General features: G+C 34.8%; 1 protein-coding gene across 1 annotated transcript in view; it reads left to right on the forward strand.

Moving 5' to 3' along the window:
* RASA1 (RAS p21 protein activator 1) overlaps positions 1–19,013 on the forward strand; it is a 124,332-nt gene that overhangs the window by 70,875 nt on the left and 34,444 nt on the right. The window contains exons 6-9 of the mRNA XM_049867235.1: positions 3,042–3,073; positions 7,109–7,161; positions 9,626–9,776; positions 13,742–13,820. Of these exons, the coding sequence (XP_049723192.1) occupies positions 3,042–3,073; positions 7,109–7,161; positions 9,626–9,776; positions 13,742–13,820 (315 nt within the window). The remainder of the gene's footprint in view (positions 1–3,041; positions 3,074–7,108; positions 7,162–9,625; positions 9,777–13,741; positions 13,821–19,013) is intronic.

Consider the following 19,013-nt stretch of genomic DNA (forward strand, 5'->3'; position numbering starts at 1 on the left):
CTTCTCTGCCTATTCTAGCAGCCATATCTTGATATAGAGAAGTAAAATATACTGAGGAAAAGTGGTAGAAGTTGAGGAAATAGTGAGATTACAGTCTGTACTCATACCAAACCAAACCAAACCAAACCCAACCCACTGCCGTCGAGTCGATTCCTACTCATAGCGACCCTATAGGACAGAGTAGAACTGCTCCATAGTTTCCAAGGAGTGCCTGGCGGATTTGACCTGCCGACCTCTTGGTTAGCAGCTGTAGCACTTAACCACTATGCCACCAGGGTTTCCTCTATACTCATAGTCACATACATATATAGTGCGAGAGCTGGGATTAGAACTCCTAATTCCCAGATTAGTATTTGGTGTTCTACAGTAGGAGAGAGATTTCCATAGAGGCAGAACATATTCAAACTGGATCATCCTACTATTTATGTTGGGTTTCCTACAGAATTTTGTAGTTAAAAGTTCTTTATGGGTTTCTCTCTTCCACTGAACGCTCTCTCCTTCCCCTCAATTATTTTCATTATTTGAAGGAATAGCAGTTGAACTTTTCTTGAGGTCTTGGAATTCTGAAACAAATTTAACAATATAAACTTTAATAAAGATAAGTGAAAGTTACTTGATGAATGCAGAAAGGGAATAATAATTGCCCAATCTAGAATAAGGAGACATGACCTATTACCAATACAAGGAAAGAAGAAAAAAGTTAGCAGCTCAAAATGAGTGAATAATGTGATATGGCTGCTAAAAATGACTTTAGTTATACTTTCGAATTAATAATGGAATAGTTCCAGGTCAGAGTTATAAAGAATTTTCACTCCAGTAGTTAGAATAATTTTTTTTACAATGGGCTTCATTGGGAGATAGTATAGTATATTCCTTAGAGAATGGAAATCCATTTGGAGATTGTCCAGATTGTGAAGAAGTTTCAGGCAGTCAGTTGGTGGTTAGATTTAAGGAATTTCTCACTCTAAAATTTAAATTACCGTTTCCCAGCGTCATTTTACTTCCATGTCCTAACTCTAGAATGTATGCTGTATAAGGAGAGGAATTTTTTTCTCTGATTTATCCCATTGCTTAGAATGGTACCTGGCCAATAGTAGGCAACTCAGTAAATGTTTTTTTGAAGAAACAGATGAATGTCTCTATGCCTATACTTTTCCCTCATCCTTGACACTCCTGCTCCACTAAACTGCCTACTAAGATTTGATTAATCTTTATCAGTAAAATTTGATTAATCTTTATCAGCTCCGCTCAGATATCACCACTTCTTTCACGGAGGTTTTATACCTTTTCAGATTCTCTTAGGCTAAATTGTTGTTTACATAGCACTTTGTTAATTCCACATTTTATTACATTGTATAAAATTAACTTGTTGTGTAAGCCTCTTCTGCAAGAGGTTAACTCCTGGGCAGTGATACTGGTAATCATTTTTATAGCATTGTTTTTTAGCATATTGCCTTAGAGATAATAAACATTCAGTGAGTATTTTTTGCTTTTAGTTTGTTCAGCTATTTAATGAGTGAAGACCAAATTGAGAGAAGTAAATCTATCTATAGTTAGATTATTTGTCTACTCATTCATTTTCATTCAAGAAAAACTTGGTTTCAGGCACTGTGCTAGGTATTGGGGCTACAGTTCAACGGTATTGTGTGTCCAGCATTGTTAGTCCTTAGGACAGAGTAGGGGAATGGTGCAAGTGTGGGAAATGTTAACAAAGAGTGCCTAAACCTGAAGATACTTATGGTCTAGTGCAGTGAATAATTCTAGTGTATCTTAAATGGTGGTGCTTCAGTGGCAGAATTTTCGCCTTCCATGCGGGAGTCCTGATTGTGATTCCTGGCCAGTGCATCTCAAACACAGCCACCACTCGTCAGTGGAGGCTTGTGTGTTGATGGAGATTCTGAATTGGTTTTCAGCAGAACTTCCAGACTATGTCAGACTAGGAGGAAAGGCCTGGCAGTCTGCTTCTGAAAATCGGCCAGTGAAAACCCTTTGGATCATAAGAGTCTGCTCCTGTAGTGCATGGGGTTGCCAGGAGTTGGAGGCTGATGCGACAGCTAACAACATCAACAATGACATCTTAAATAGTAGGAATATATAGAATAGAGTAAGGTAAAGTTCAAAAGGTCAAAAAAGGAAGATGTGTTTTGAATTCAAGGTATAGGTTCATTTTCACTTTTTGGAGGCTCAGAATGTCTCACTGAGGAGGTAGCATTTGAGATAGAGCCTGCTTAGATGGTGTAGGCTTTAATTATGAGGTAGGAGACAAGTGGAAAGGATATTCTAAGAACTAAGTACAAGCTAGAGTGGTGAGAGGATGTAGCTTAGCCAATACGTAGTTATGTTTGACCTAAAGAGAACTGGTAGTATAAGACAGGAAAAGTAGACTTGAGCTGTTAGAGTCCCTGCAATTTTTGTTGCAGGTTGAGGAATTTGTAGACAGTAGAGAGGTATTAAAGGAGCCCTGGTAGTACAGTGGTTAAGCGCATGGCTGCTAAGCAAAAAGTCAGTAGCGATTGGAACCCACCAGCTGCTCCACAGAAAAGAGATGTGGCAGTCTGCTTCCGTAAAGATTTACAGCCTGGAAATCATACGGGGCAGGCTACTTTGTCCTATACAGTTGCTATGAGTCACAGTTAACTTGAGGCAATAGGTAGAGAGGTATTAAAGATTGGGTTTTTAAAAAAATTCTTTTTTCTTTTTTTTTTTGGTTAATGCAGGGCACAGTTGCAGTTGAAATTGATGAATGAATCCATGTTGAAGTGGTGGGAGGTGGGACATAGAGGTAATTATACCAGTGGAGCTATTTTAATAGCTTGAGAAAAGACTAAAAAGGCCTGGATTAGAGGAATGGCAGTTGGGGGAGAAAATAAGGGGAAGAGTTTTAGAAGACATTGCATGAACAGAAACATCTTTTCTGGTATACACATAAATAAATATGAAGGGCAGTGTAGAAATGTTTGGATATATGATTTTTATTAATTTTAATGAGAGTAGATTAATAGGTAATTATATAAAATGCTGTCTTAATGTCTTCCCTTTAGGGCCGGGAAGAAGATCCACATGAAGGCAAAATGTGAGTTTTTGTTAATTATTAAAAGAAAAAAATACATATGTATATATACACTGTAAACTTACTAATCAGAAAATTTAGCCAAAAATTATTTTAAAAGAAAATTGATACTTTTTGGACTAACTTAAAAATTTGTTTACTTTGCCTAGGGAAGTGATGTGTAAGTATTTTCATAAGAACGTAGTGATAAAGTCTTACTTTTATTTATATACCTGTATATAACTCTCGTATCACCAAACTAAAGACCTTGGATAAACACTAACTGCACTGGGTTTTTTTTTTTTTTAATCACATTATGAACATCACAGTTCCTCACATTTTTCTGTAATTCTTACTGATTTTCCATAGTATTTCTTGTTTTTATAGCTAGATCTTTTATGCATTTTTTACTGTTCAGTTTTTTTTTTTTTTTTTTGTCTTCTCAGAAAACTTTTTTCCAGGATCATGATTCTTCATTTTGATAAGATTCTGCAAGGACTTTCTTTTTATAACCTCAATCTGGCTATTTTATAAGGGCTCATTCAAAGACCAGGTATTACTATACCTACTACTTGCCACATTCTTTTCTTATATTCTAGAACTTATTATTAGTTCTAACCAATAACCTGTTATGGGAAATCACCGCATGTGACATTTCGGCTTTGTTCTAATTTTATTATTGTCCTTGAAGATCTTTTTTAGTGTCCTCATACCACTTGGCATTTATTTGTATATAAGTGTTCCTTTTAACAACCTTAATTTTTAATCTCAATTCTACCTCATTCACATTATTTGAAAAACTTCTCATCTTCTAATATTTTTTCAGTGAAATATTTTTTTCTTATCATTTCAGCATTTATAGATGGAATTTAAGACTTGCCTCTCAAGCATTTGCTTTTTCTGTTTTCCAGTAATTACAACATAAAAACATTAAACTGAATAGTCCATTTGAAGTCACCTTATTTAGTTCTCCACCCTTCCTTAAGTGGAATATGAGACGTTTTCTGAGTTCATTTTCCTTCTTGTTCCATGTAGCTAGCTACAAAATAGACTCCATCAGTGAGTCAATGCCCTTTTGATTATATTACTTTGAGGTCTCCTGTATCTGGTGTTGCAAATTCTAACTAATGCTTAGGGGAATCAGATAGATAGTGTAAGCAAGTAAAGCAGATTGGACATACATATTCCTGTTTTTCTCTAAACACAATGATCTTGATCTTCTTTTTGCCCTTCAATAGAGATAAAGGTACATAGAATTATTTCTCTACGGTGAGAAAACAACCTGGCAAAAGTGATGATATATGGCAGCTAACATCTTACTCTTGGCGTTAGGAAAGACTGTGGGATATGGGAAACTAGAAAGCATTTGACTGTTGTAAGGTGAATGCTTTGTCTAATTGATGTGTACTAGAATGTGGGGTGGGGTTAGTGTTGTGAAATCCCTCTGATTTTCAAGAAAAGCTGGAAATCCGTATTTTTATGAGGATACTCCTTGTTTTAAGTAATAAAAATTAATAGTGCAGATTAATTTAAAAAAGAAAACAAAAAATGCCAATAAATACTTAAAGCTATATCCAGTTTTCTTATAGGATAAAATATAAATCCTACTTTCACTGAGAATCTTTTTTCATACCGTTGTGATTCTTCCATCTTCTGAACTTTATAATTTTCTACACATTTGGTACTTAACATAAGCTAAATTTGCATTTTTGGCTTATTATGTGTATTTGTTCGTTCCCTCTTAATTTCTTAATGAGGGGACTGTCGCAGAGAAGTGTCTTACATTTACAGTGTCCTCAGTAACATCTTTAAGTGCCCTTTGGGGTTAAACAAATGGTATAACTTTGAGCTTTTTTCCAGCTATTTCCTTGATGTGGGTTCCAAGTCCACATGTCTCCTAAAAATGTGTTCCCTCCTCTCAATCTTAAACAACCGTATTCTAGTTCAGGGCCTTTTCGTCTCTTTCCAGGACTTCATAAAGCAGTAACCTCCAAGTTGGTCTCCCTTGACTCTTTAGTCTCTTCAAATCATTTCTTGCAGTAGCTGTGAGAATCATCTGTCTAAAGCGTATATCTGACTGTTATTTTTTCACCTCAGACCCTTAACTGATTATCCACCCTCTTTTTCTTACCAGAGCCTGAAGAAACCCTCTGTAATTCAGCACTTAGGTACTTTACTAGTCCTTGCTTCTTGTCATTTCTAGTTTTATACGCTACTCTCCAGTTTGTAGGTCATTAAATGCATGATGATGTTTTTCTCCTCCTTATCTTTGCTCAAATGCTTCCTAGTCCAGAATTCCCCTCCATTGTGCTTGGACAGAGCTCATTTATCATTCCCCCTAGGGGATCTTCCTTCATCTTCCCCCTTACACATTGTACAGAATTGGTACCATTCTCTGGTATTCTCAGAATGCCTTAGCACGTATCTGTCACTGCATTTTAGTATATTTTCTACATTGTTTTTATAGATGCCCAGTATTTTTGTTCATAAGTCCCTGTGAAGATCAGGGACTCCTTTCTATCAGTGGTGCAGACTGTGTGCTTGAAATGCATACATTTTATGTATAGGTAGTAAATTAAATGAGTGAAACTCAAATGTAATCCTTTCAGAAAACTATATTGTCCTTTTGGCTTCAGGCTGTCTTCTTATACTAAAAATCTTCTTAGTCTCTAAAATTTATTTGTTGCCCTTTCTTCCCACCCTCTTTGAATTCTCTCCCCACTCCCCTTATTTTAGATGTAAAAATACAGAATTGGCCTTAAGAGATCATCTAGTTGATTCTATCCCCAGAATATAGAAATTGCACGCTAGTCTTTGTAGTAAGTGGTCATTTAGCCTATACTTTAATGCAGTTTGAAATCTCACTACCTTTCAAGGTATTCTGGACTGCTCCAGTTTTTGTAGACTTGCTTTACATTATTCATAATTCACACTGTGAGCCCTAGGAAATCTGGATTAGCAAGTTAATGATTGGATTAGAGTTGAAGAGATGATTTAATTTTTTTTTTCATTCATGTTGAAAAGGTAAAAATTCAATTATGTTTTAATATTTCCACTAGTAATAGCATGGATAAATTAAAAGTGTGAACAACTTCCAAACCTGTAATGTTAGATTTTAGAGCAGTTATGTGTTTTAGTCTTAGTAGTATATTTACCTTTTAACTTACTCTTTAAGTCACTATTAAAAATAATACAGACTGTAAGAATATATTGCAAAGTGGTAGAGAGGTAATACGAAGTTGTCCATTTGGTATTAAAGTGTATTAATCAGCAGAGTACATAATATTTTTTCAAGTTAATAGGAGATTTTAAGTACTTCAATTATACGAGTAATTATTTTTTTAAAACCAGATGTCGTTTTAAGATAAATTTAAATACTTCTGTTATTATATGCTATAGACCTTGACTACAATGCCATTTATAACAAGTTCTAAAGGTTTAAGTATACAAAATTTGAAATATTTTAGCAATCAATTTTTATTGGCTACTTGCTCAAATACAATTAGGAACACTAAGTCAGGCTTTTCTTTTGGTTCTTGATATTCATATTCACTTTTTCCCCACACTCAAATCTTATTTTTTGGCTTTCAGTAAAGTGTGCATCAGCATCTTGATTTTATTTGAAGAGAGAACTTATAGCAAAGTTCACTTTGAGAGAAATAAGAGAAAAACAAATGCATTAATTCCCCCGGATAATTCTCAAGTATGCTCTACCTATACAATTCTTCTCCCACCTCCACCCACCCACCCCCCGCAAAAAATTTATATATATATATATATATATGTATGTATGTAGATATATAGACGCTAACTATGAAGTAAGCATATGACAGTTTGCCATTATCAGGATTAAAATAACTACTGTGTTTGTATTAGTATAAAAATTATAGTTTTACTTGTTAGTCCCTAATTTTTCTATATTTTGTTGAAAATAAGCATATATTTATAAAACATAGTAACATAAATATACCAGGAATGAGATCATTTATGATTAATTACATTGCAGATATTTCATTTGTCAGCTTGAATTAAACTTATTTTGTTTGTTCTCTTTTTAAGATGGTTCCATGGGAAGATTTCCAAACAAGAAGCTTATAATTTACTAATGACAGGTACTTCTGTGTTCACTTGTTCTTTCTAATGTCTTGACTAGGACTGAGAAACGGGTGGTTTGTTTTGTTTTGTTTTTGGTTGAAAACAAGCGTGTAAAACAAAATTCAGTGAAGTATGTATTCTTTCTACCCCAGACCTTTGTCCTCTTCACCAGAAGCAGTACTAGATGATTGATTGTTCTGTATGTTTCTAGAAGTTTTGTGTTTGTGTGTCTCTCTATCATGCGTGCACGCGCACACACACACACGCAGAGACACAGACACATGATGGAACATGCAACATACTTTTTTCATGTTAGGATACATCCAGGGAGATCATTCCATATCTGCAGTTTGAAATTATCATTATTCTTTTTAATGACTGTAGAGCTTCCTATCATATAGATACTATATTTACCACTCCCCTACAGAGGATGGTGGAGCCCCGGTGGCACAGTGGTTGAGAGCTACGGCTGCTAACCAAAAAAGGTCGGCCATTCGAATCCACCAACCACTCCTTGGAAACCCTATAGGGCAGTTCTACTCTGTTCTATAGGGTCGCTATGAGTCGGAATTGACTTGACACTGGGTTTGGTATAGAGGGATATTATGTCGTTTTCAGCCTTGGTTATTCAGCTGCCGCAAACATTCTTACATTTATCTTTGTGCATTTGTGGAATTACATAATTGGGCCTTTTAAAAATATGATAATTTTAACACTTCCTAAAACTCTAGTTTTAGAGAAATGCATGGTAAAAACGAGCTTGTATTGTGGGTTTATTAGTTAAAATTATCCTGTCATTTTTTATCCTTATTAAACACTTAAGACTGAATTAATTTAACTACTGAGTATCTCTTCAGTAAACCACATCTGATAAAGATTCGAGGCAAGTTTGAGCCCATAATATGCAGTTTAAAAGTTTTAGTTCTTTAAATATGACAAGAGCTTGGTAGTTTTTGTATGTGGTGAAACAGACTCTTGTGATGAATAAACTACTGATTGTTAAAGACATTATCTGAATTGTTTTAATCCAGAAGGTGTTGCAGTTTAATGTAATTAATACTTTGCTCTTTTAAAAGATTTCAGGCAGTTTTTAGAAGTGCTTGATTTCATTTTAGAATGTAGGTTAATACATTCAAAAAATAAAGAACATGATAATGCTAGATGGTAGTAGTAGAGATCCAAACGACATCCAGTGAACTTTCAAAGTAGGAACAAAAATAATTGATTTTAGTGCATTTAATAAATTTTGAACTTCATATTTTTGAACTTGCATCACAAAATATTTGAGGAACTCTTGTTTTAGGCAAGTTGAAAAGGAACTAAACTAAATTTACTTATGTTAGTTTTTCTTTTCTCTGAGTCATATGCTCTTTTGAGAATCTGGTGATTTTCTCCTCTGCAAAGTACATATAAGCACATGCATACACAGTTTTGCATGTAATTCCTGTCTGACATTCTAGAGAAAATATAAAGATTCTATTGGATTCTTGTCACCCAGATTTGTCATTTTAACGAAGAAACCTCCTTCAGTTTCTGTGACTTAAACGTGTTTGCTTATGTATTGAGCATTGAAGATTGAATTTAAGGAGATTTATTTTCTCCTTCTTTGTATTAAACTTGAAGTTATTTGATAATAAGTACCTTGACTGGATGATTGGAACTGTTAGTAATTTATATAAAACTTAACATCTGATATTCTAAATGTTTATTTGTGCTTTCCTAAAAACAGTGAAATTCTGATCTTTTGTATGTCTTTAGGTCTTAAATGGAAAAAAGGCAAAACAGCTTAATGTTAACAGTCACTGCCAATTGAAGATAACAGAGAACTGTCTCTAAAATTAATATGAAAATATTTAATGTTAAATGTTGACTTTGCAGAATCATGTCTGTTGAATGAAATTATATAGTACATATGTGTCAATTTTGATGATGAAAATGCATGCAAATAGTTCACTTGTTTTGGGTCTACCGTTTTGAGCTTTTGTTTAATTGAAAACAGTGATAAAGAACAAAGGATTGCTATGAGTCAGAACCAACTTGATAGCACCTAAAAACAAATAACATTCCTAGGCAAATGAGTTTTAGCTTTTTAGAATCTTCTTATTAAGAAGATTTACAAACAGAATGTTAACAGTTTTAGCCAGTATCCCTTAAATTTTTCTTCTCAAGTTATGACCAGAACTCGCTGCTAAAAAATTTCTGCCCTATATGTTTATATAATAAAACCAGTAGGTTAGGTCAGAAATACAGGGAACAGGCAGCATGGGTAGTTGTGAATCATAAACCAGAATATAATGGAAAAAAAATTGTTTTAAAATTGTCTTAATAAATCAAGTTCCTGGTGAAAATTTACGTGTTATGACTTTTGAATGTTTGTAATTATACTACTTAATAACTTTTGAGTGTACTTTGTAATTATGTTACTTAACACCTTTTTTATTTGATAATTAGAGGATAAAAGCAACAATTTTATTTTTATAGTTGGCCAGGTCTGCAGTTTTCTTGTGAGGCCTTCAGATAATACTCCTGGCGACTATTCGCTTTATTTTCGGACCAATGAAAATATTCAGCGATTTAAAATATGTCCAACACCAAACAATCAGTTTATGATGGGAGGCCGATATTATAACAGGTAAGTTGTGAGAAATTTTTAGTCAGTTGTTTAGCAAAAAGTAGTTGAGATCTAGATAATGTATAGTATATCAGATTCAAAATTATATAAAGGTTCTCTGACTTTCTAAAATTACAAAACCTTTAATAAAATTTAGTAGTCATGTCCAAGTATTGTTGAGACAGTGTTAGACATGAATATAAATGAATAACTTAAAATTTGTTCCTTCCAAATTAATTCATGTAATATTTTTTGATGATATACAAGCTATTTGCAACAGTTTGTCAAATCCATATATTAACTGCAGGAGAGCAAAAGAATAAATAAATAAATAAAAAGAATAAAATAAGAAGAAAATATATTGTACTTTTTTTTTTTTATCGTTGTTTTTTTATCATTGAAACATTTTTAATAGAAAAAAAAGATTCCTGAAGAGCAACCTGAGTCTTATACAAATGTTCAAATGTTACCATGTAATTTGGGTTGTTCTCAAGTTGATATTTTTTATCTATAATTATTGGTTCCTACTTCTCATCTTCAAAATTCTAAGTAAACTTTTGCTTGCTATAAAACTCAGAATGAATTTTAATCTCTTGATTAGGAAAATAACTTAGAGAGGAAACCACAGAATGTCAGCATTTTTTCTGTACTGTGGAAAGTACTGTCTTCATTTTATTTTTGAATACAAAGGTTTTCCCATACCTGATAACTCTAGTCAATGTTTTTCTCTTTGGAGGCTGATAAAATCTTGTTCTACAGTACTGACATTTTCTTAGTTTAATCCCTCAATATTACAGCATTATTCTTCATCCCAATTAGAGGGTCTCTGAATTCCAGCTTGGCCTCTGAGTGTGTAGAAATCCAGCAGGTGGTTATCTGAGAAAATAAAGTAAAACAAAACAAAAACAAGTTCTTCTAGTTATTTGCCAGAAGTTCAGTAGACAGTTATAAGATACCAAATGGAAGATGTGAGGCTAGACAGTTGGAACTTTGTGAACATCTCTCATACAAGCTGCTTGAATACCTTCTACATTACAGTCTGGGTCCTAGACATCCTTACTGAAAATCCAGCTAACTGCAATTTGAGCTCTTTATGAAGATAAATTAATTTTCCCCATTGTCGAGTTTTCTAGGGATTTGGAACATATAAAACTATGAATTGAAACCATATCGCATTCTTAACTGACTCAATAAATGTCTGTTTTGAGACTTTTAAGATAAAATAATTTAAATAGATTTATTTGGGAGTTTGTTTTGTTTACTGATTTAATAAACTTCCTTGGGATATGTACATTCAACATAGAAATTCTTCCTAAATACTGGAGGTAGTCGATAAATCATATAAAGTTATCTTTTTTTTTTTTTGCTGATAAACACCATAATTGGACAGGAAGAAAGAAGTATTAAAAGTACATTTTTTTCCAAGTTAATATTAATTGCAAAAAATATTAGTAAATTTGTAACATGAGGGCATTTTTTCAAAAGCTGACCATTGCCCCAGATCTTTGATTTTCCTACTTTTATTCCCTATGGCTGTGTTCATCTTATAAAGTTTAAGTATTTTTGTTCTTCTTATTTTAATATTCTTAAAAAAAATTTTTTTTTAAGCAAAGGCCAAAATATGTAACTATGAACACTAGAAAATTGTAATTTTTAATATTGTTTTAGAAGTACATTCTTGTTTCAGCATTAATGTCAGTAATGAAATGATTCCTAGGAAGAAACACCTTTCTGATTATCATTTATTGTTTAGATATTATTTAGGTATGCAGGGGTAAAGCAGTCCTCCCCCTGGCCACAGCTACAGTGTATGGGCCTACAGATGACATCCAGGCCACAGGTGTGGTGGAGCCCTTGCTCCGGTTCCCCACTTCCCAGCTAGCATTCTTGGCAGCCAACAGGTCTGTAGGCAGCCCCCTCCTTGGCTGGGCTGGGGTCCAGAGGCTGGACCACAGGAGCTCTGCTGCTGCTGGTGGGACTGCCCAGAGCTGGTGTGGACAACAGCATGGCACTCGGGTGCCTTAGGGCATGGGGGAGGATGTGCATAGGTTATGTCAGATACTATACCATTGTAGATAAGGGACTTGAGTATCCTTGGATTTTGGTATCTATGGGAGTCCTAGAACCAGCCCCCTGGATATCAAGGGACTACTGTACAAATTGAAGAGTGGCTTTTTTTTTTTTTTTTTTTAAACTTCTTGAATGGACATTTCTGTTGCCATGCACTTTTAAGTTTGCTTCTGGGCAATCTGAACTGTACTGCACTGCAGTATCTTATTCTGCCAATAATTGACTGATTACATTTTACAGTTACTGAGCCAGAAACGTTTGATATTTACTGAATTTCACAGATTTGGTCTTTTTGCTTTAAAACATATAATCTCCATGGTGATATCTAGCTGTCTTCAAATACATTTTTTTCTGATTTGCTTTTATTTTAATATTTTTGGATTTGTATATGGTAAAAACAAGTAGGTATTGTATTTTTCCTTTAAAAACTTACTTTCTTCCTTTTCATGATAAAACATTTTCACTGGTCTCATTTTCTTTTTATTTCCCCCTCGTGTTAAATGCTGACTCTGGTATGTAGTTCATATTCATTCATACTCATTGTTTTATTAGTTATCTTTTTAAATCTTTTACTTTTTAATATTACTTATATTTGGTCTAAATTAATTTTGTAATATAGCAAAGATATTTTCAAATAGCCCAATTATTGTATCAGTAGGAAGAACTATGAAAAAAATCAAGTGTCAGGTTAAACAGTGTTTGTATTGGTGATTATTTCCTAAAAATAAAACAAAAAAAAACCCCAAACTCGTTGCTATAGAGTCGATTCTCACTTGTAGCGACCGTGTAGGACAGAGTAGAACTGCCCCATAGAGTTTCCAAGGAGTGGCTGATGGATTCAACTGCCAGCCTTTTGGTTAGCAGTTGAGCTCTTAATCACTGCACCACCAGGACTCCAGTTATTTTCTACCTGTCCCTAAAATACCTGTTCCTCCAGCGTATTAAGAGGAGGTTTCAAATTCTAGGATTTAAATATGGAGGGCAGTAAATGGCTAATGGATTATAAAGATACAGACATATATATACAAAGTCCATGGGTACCACAAATGGTTAAGCACCAAACTACTTACTGACCAAAAGGTTGGTGGTTCAAACCCTCGCAGAGGCACTTCAGAAGACAGGCCTGCTGATCTGCTTCCTGAAAATCCTATGGAGCAACAGGTTTACTCTGCACACATGGGGTCACCATGAGTTGGAATCAACTCAGACAGGAGCTAACAACAGCAACAACAGAATTTGTGTTAAAACATATAATTTTTTAATTCTTGTTTTCAGTTTTGTGTTATTTGTAATATTTCCCAGATATTAAGAGTCTGCAGCTAACAATAAGAAATAATTTCTAGCACTTTTTATCAAAATCATCAATTAGCCTTCCTTACTGCAGTGATAATCCTACTTGTAAGAGTAGTTCCTGTTTTTTTCTCTGCTTTTTCCTGCTAATCATACGTTTATGACCTAACTGCATCAGGTTATTTTAAAAGCAGAATAAGAAAATGTTTTAATGACAAACATTCTTAATTTACTTTAGTTCACTAACTGCTAAATAAATGCCATTCCTTTGTTAGTTCCTTGTTTTCAGTCTCTCAAAAATACTCTTGTAAAAAAAAAAGAAAAAAGATAATCCTTTCCTCATATATAGTGACTCTTTGAGTATATTGCTGACTTGGCTGCTAGCTTGATGTGTATGGAAAGTTCAATCTCTGACTCAGTTATTTTGACTATAAACCTATATTGGGAACACATTCCTGTTTTTCTAAAATGATGGACTGTTATCGTATATTCTGTTAATGTATTTGAGGTTGTATGCTCTGGAAAAACTGCTAATAATCCTTACTAACAGGATATACGTTTATTTTAAAGATTTATATTTTTAATGAGACAAATTATGTCACTGTTAGTAATTTTTATTTTAACAGCATTGGGGACATCATAGATCACTATCGAAAAGAACAGATTGTTGAAGGATATTATCTTAAGGAACCTGTGCCAATGCAGGTCAGTGTTATTTTTCTTTTTGTTGTAATTAGCATTTTATTTTAAAATGTATTTTGGTGGTATGTTTATGCATGCATTAATGCAATTAAAATTGGATAAATTTAAAAACTGCAGATTGTTCAGATTCTTCCAGAAAGTGAGCTGTAAGAGAATCTCTTAGCTGTCATGTATGTTGATTCTAGATAATTAGGAAGTCTCTGGTGGCTTTTTGAGGATAAAAGCAGTGGTGGGGGCAGAAGACAAGTTGCACTGGGTCAAGGAGTCAGTTTGTTGGAGGCAAAAGTGGAGACAGCAAGGGTAAACTACAGCCAGGCTTATCTAGGTAAGCTTGGTTAAGTAAAGAAAAGATAAAAAATAACAGCTAGAAAAGAGTTTAGGTTCAACAGGGGTTTAACCTTTTTTGTTTGTTTATAGTTTTATGATGAGAGAGTCTTGAGCGTGTCTCTATACTTGGGGAAAAGCCAGTAGTAAAAAGGACAGCAACAGTGGAAGCGGAGAATGGCTGTTGGCAGTACCTGATGTACAAGGTCCTAGAGAAGGCAACAGTGAATAAAATTCTCAACGTAAGAGGAAAGATTGGCCTTGAACAAGATGTCCTGTTGGATATTAGTTGCATAATATTCAATCTAATCACTAGGGTGATTAGATTCAGTATCTTCCCATCATATTTTCTGCATTGTGATAGGGAAAGGGTGTCACGGGTTAGAAAACAGTGCTTCAAAAGAATGATTAAGAAATTTTCTTATGTGGAAAATGGAGCCAGTGATATCCTGGGGACAAAGGATTGTTAGGTTTTGAGGACCCAGCTCAAGTTGTACAGTGATTTGTAGTGTTTCTAACTTCTCAGTTCTTTCTCTGCCTAATAATTTCAGCCCTGGCGGTGTATCGGTTAGGTGTTTGGCTGCTGACCGAAAGGTTGACGGTTCGAATCCCCTAGCCACTCTGTGGGAGAAGGATGTGGCAGTCTGCTCCCATAAATTGCAGCCTTGGAAACTCTGTGGGACAGTTGTATTGTTCCTACGGGGTCACTATGAGTCACAGTCAGCTCGACGGCACAGAACAACAACAACATATCCACTAGTCTTTGCAGTTGCTGAGTGGGGAAATTATTATTCAGAAGCTACATATCAATTTAAGAATCACCGTCACCTTGTCATATTTTAATATACCTTGCTTCATTTCATTATAATATTCTAGTAGAACATAAGGTCCATGAGAGCAGGACTTTTTTTTTCCTTTGAATTGTTGCATCCTCAGTGTCTAAAACAGTACCTAGCATTCGATAGTCAATAAATATTAATTGCTGCTCTCCTACAGGCAGTACTCACTTTACTCTGCCTATTATCACTAATACCTCTGACATTCTCAATGTGCTCATTCCTATCTCTGTGTCAGTCTCCTTTCCTTTCTGCCTGTTTAAATGCTCCTAGTTCAGAATCCATCCAAAGTTTCAATTCCTCCTTAACATCTTCCTGCTAACTTTAGCCAGCACTGATACACCACTATTGTTGATAGTTCTGACAGATGTTGGCTGCTGTCTGTTCTAACCACTGCGTATGTAAAAGGAAATTTTTTTTTTTTTTTTGAAACCACATAGTGGTATGTGCTTTCTAGAAAATACTGCTCAGGGTCTTTTTAGTGGGAATAAGAGCGGTCTTTACCTCTAGGTAACTGATCTTCCACACAGTTCTATTGATAAATTCTTAGTTTTAATTCATATTGACGTTTGAATTAGTGGTAGTCTTAATTTGTTTCATAGGCTTCATTTTTGTCCACAAATTAAATTATACATCTCCATCCTGAATTTGTGTTTGGATTTTGAGAATTACTCTAATTATTTATAGTGAAAAAAAATAAGCATGTAGCGTGTGACATCTAGTAAACTTTTAGTGCTTAAGTTTGTAAGGTTGCTGTAAGAATTACTTCCAATACCTATATACAGTGCCTCACTGTTACGTAGGTTACTGTTTCATAACTGAACAAACCTCGTATTGTCATTTAAAGAAGTTTCTATAATACATTGAATACTTCAGAAATAACTGATAATTAAAAAGCAGTTAGATTGCTACACAGAAGCCACTTATTGCTGTTTGTAATCTATTGTTTTGTGCCCAGTAGTGAGAGTAGAAGGTGCTCTGATGGCACCGTGGTTAAAGCACTCGACTGCTCACTGAAGGGTGGGTAGTTCAAAACCACCAGTGGCTCCATGGGAGAAAGATGTGGCAGTCTGCTTCTGCAGGGATATACAGCCTTGGAAACCCTATGGCGTTGCTATGAGTTGGAACCTACTCAACAGCAGTGGGTTTGGAGTGAGAGTAGAGTACAATAATAGTTTAGGGAATCATAGCACACACCTTTCCTTCCCACCAAGAACTTAACTCTTCAAATAATAATCCATTTTATTAATGGAAAAACTGATCAGCTAGCAAAATCAGCTCACACTCCTCTTATTGTGCTCAGGATAGACTGCTGGAACAGAAAAAGCAAACCTAGGTAGGTCTGCTTGGTCTACTTCCTGGAACTAACACCTCTTGAAACAGGTATTAGAAGAAAAGAAGGAACCTTTTGAGACAACGTACCCCACAGTTAAAATAACTAATTTTTTTTGAGCACTGTGTTTTAGGTACTGTTTTTTATAGTTATTAATTCATTTACTTTTTTCAACTTTATGAGGTTGATACTATAATTATGCCTATTTTATACCTAGGAACACTGAGACCAGAGACGTTAAGTAAATTAAGGTATCTAGTTACCTTGATCCTTTGCTTTCTCTCCTGTGCCCTGTATCCAACCTGTCTGGACAATCATGCTGGTTCTAGTTTTAAAATACATCTAGATATGACCGCCACCAGAATCTGACATCAAAGTACTTATATTTGTGGGAAAGTCATTTTGGACAGAGTGAACAGCTAGAGCAAAGATTGTAAGGCGGGAAAGTACTTAGTATATTAAAAAAAAAAAAACAGGCAGAGAAACCAGCATGAGTAGAAAGAGGAACAGTGTTCAGAGAAGTCATGGGATGCCAATGTAGGGTCTTGTATGCCATTGTAAAGATTTTGGCTTTTACTGAGTGAAGTGTAGAACCACCTGCAAGTATTAAGCAGGAGCGACATGATCTGATTCATACTTTAAATTGATTCCTCACTTCCATCTAATTTTCAATATAATTTACTTAGTAATTATGTTTATTATCTCTTTACCTGCCTAGAATGTAAGTTCTGTAGAGTTAGGGATCTTTGATTCACTTACCAAAATAAATTTCACCATCACACCGAAGTCCTGATTCTTCTGGACATTGTCAGACATCTTCCTCTGTCAATCTTTTTACTGTTACGGGCAGAAAATTAAGAGTTCTGAATTTCCAACTTTGTTCAACAAAATCTAATAAAAAGACAACAACAACGGTCTTTTATACTTTCTTGAAAAATGGTGCAATACTTAGCAACACAGTAAAAAAAAAAAAAAAACTGAAACGTGATACAGTAGAGGTGATTAATTTCACGGTCGCATCATCCTTTATGCTGAGGGTTGGCAAACTTCTGTAAAGGGCCAGATAGTGTTTTAGGTTTGGTAAGCCATTCAGTCTGTCTCAGCTACTAACTTCGGCCTTTGTGGTATGAAAGCGGCCATAGACAAAACCTAAATGAATGTGTGGCTGTGTTCAAATAACAATTTATGTACAGAAACAGGTGGCGTGCCATAGTTTGCTGACCCCTGCTCTAGGCAATTCAATTTTCTGTTTTCTTATTATTTTAGTTTTTAAACAGACTTGGGAATAATTGATGAATAATAATGAAATTAGTTTCTAAGATGATGAAATGGCAGAATATTTCAAGATACAGGAAAATTAAGATGGCTAAGATCCCGTAGGAAACCCTCTGGTGGCATAGCGGTTAAGAGCTTGGCTGCTAACCAAAAGGTTGGCAGTTCAATCCCACCAGGTGCTTCCTGGAAACCCGGTGGAGCAGTTCTACTCTGTCCTATAGGGTCGCTATGAGTCAGAATCAACTTGACGGCAACAGGTTTTTGTTTTTTTTTTTTTTAAGATCGCATAAGGTACCTTAGATTTATAAAAGGATGTAATGGGCCCATATGGATTGCAAGTTGGAATGAATTTGGTCTTTAAAAAAAGACTTTAAGAAAGACTAAAAGTTGTAAAATACGCATCGTTACAAATAATAATAACTGTTAAAAAAAAGACTAAAGTAATATTGAGTCCAGTGGATCTTGATGGTAATATATATTTTTTCTTATCTATATCTGTTTATCTATTTATTTATTATTGTGGTTGAGGTGAAAGTTCACAGCTTAAGTTAATTTCTCATATAAAAATTTATGCACATATTGTTTTGTGACATTAGTTGTGATCCCTGTAATGTGGCAGCACACTCCCTCTTTCCACTCCGGGTTTCTTGTGTCCCTTCCTGCCTACTCATCCTCGCCATTTGGTCTCATGTATCTGCTTAAACTAAGAACCACACTCTTCATGAGTTTTGATTTATGTTCTATAGTCCAGTCTAATCTTCATCTGAAGAGTGGGCTTCAGGAATGGCTTTAGTTTTGTGTTAACAGAGCATCGGGGGCCTTGGCCTCAGGGGTTCCTCCAGTCTCAGTCAGATCATTAAGTCTAGTCTTTTTATGTGAATTTGAGTTCTGCTCCATGCTTTTCTCTCTCTCTGTTAGGGACTGTCTGTTTTGTTCCCTGCCAGGGCAGTGGTTGATGGTAGCTGGGCATTGATGGTAATATTGAAGATTAATTTATTCTTGAAAGATTATTATGAAGGTACTCTTTTCTTTATGTTCTTCCTGACATTATTCTTCTTTTTGTTATTTGGGGATTTAGCATTTATTGTCAGTTCTGCTATGATGTGACTTAAACATTCTTAAAAATCACCATGTTATGCAGAATCATGCAATACAAATGCCAGAGCTTACAGGGAAAATGGAGCTAGGGGCACAACACCGAAAAGAAAAAAGATGGGAACCTAATAAAAATGTGGTATAGTTTTTTTTATATATTTAAATGGTTAAGAATGCATAATGCTACAATAGATACGGCATTTTATCTTGAAAAAGGTCTTAAATTTGCTTGTGGTAATGGTTATCAGAAGGGCTGTTGCTTATAAATTATTGTGAAGTGGTAAAGGATTATCTGAAATCAGGTGGAAGGTTATAACACGAGGTGTGGGTGGA

The sequence above is a fragment of the Elephas maximus genome, chromosome 2 (genome assembly GCF_024166365.1).
Source record: "Elephas maximus indicus isolate mEleMax1 chromosome 2, mEleMax1 primary haplotype, whole genome shotgun sequence".
Classification (NCBI taxonomy): domain Eukaryota; kingdom Metazoa; phylum Chordata; class Mammalia; order Proboscidea; family Elephantidae; genus Elephas; species Elephas maximus.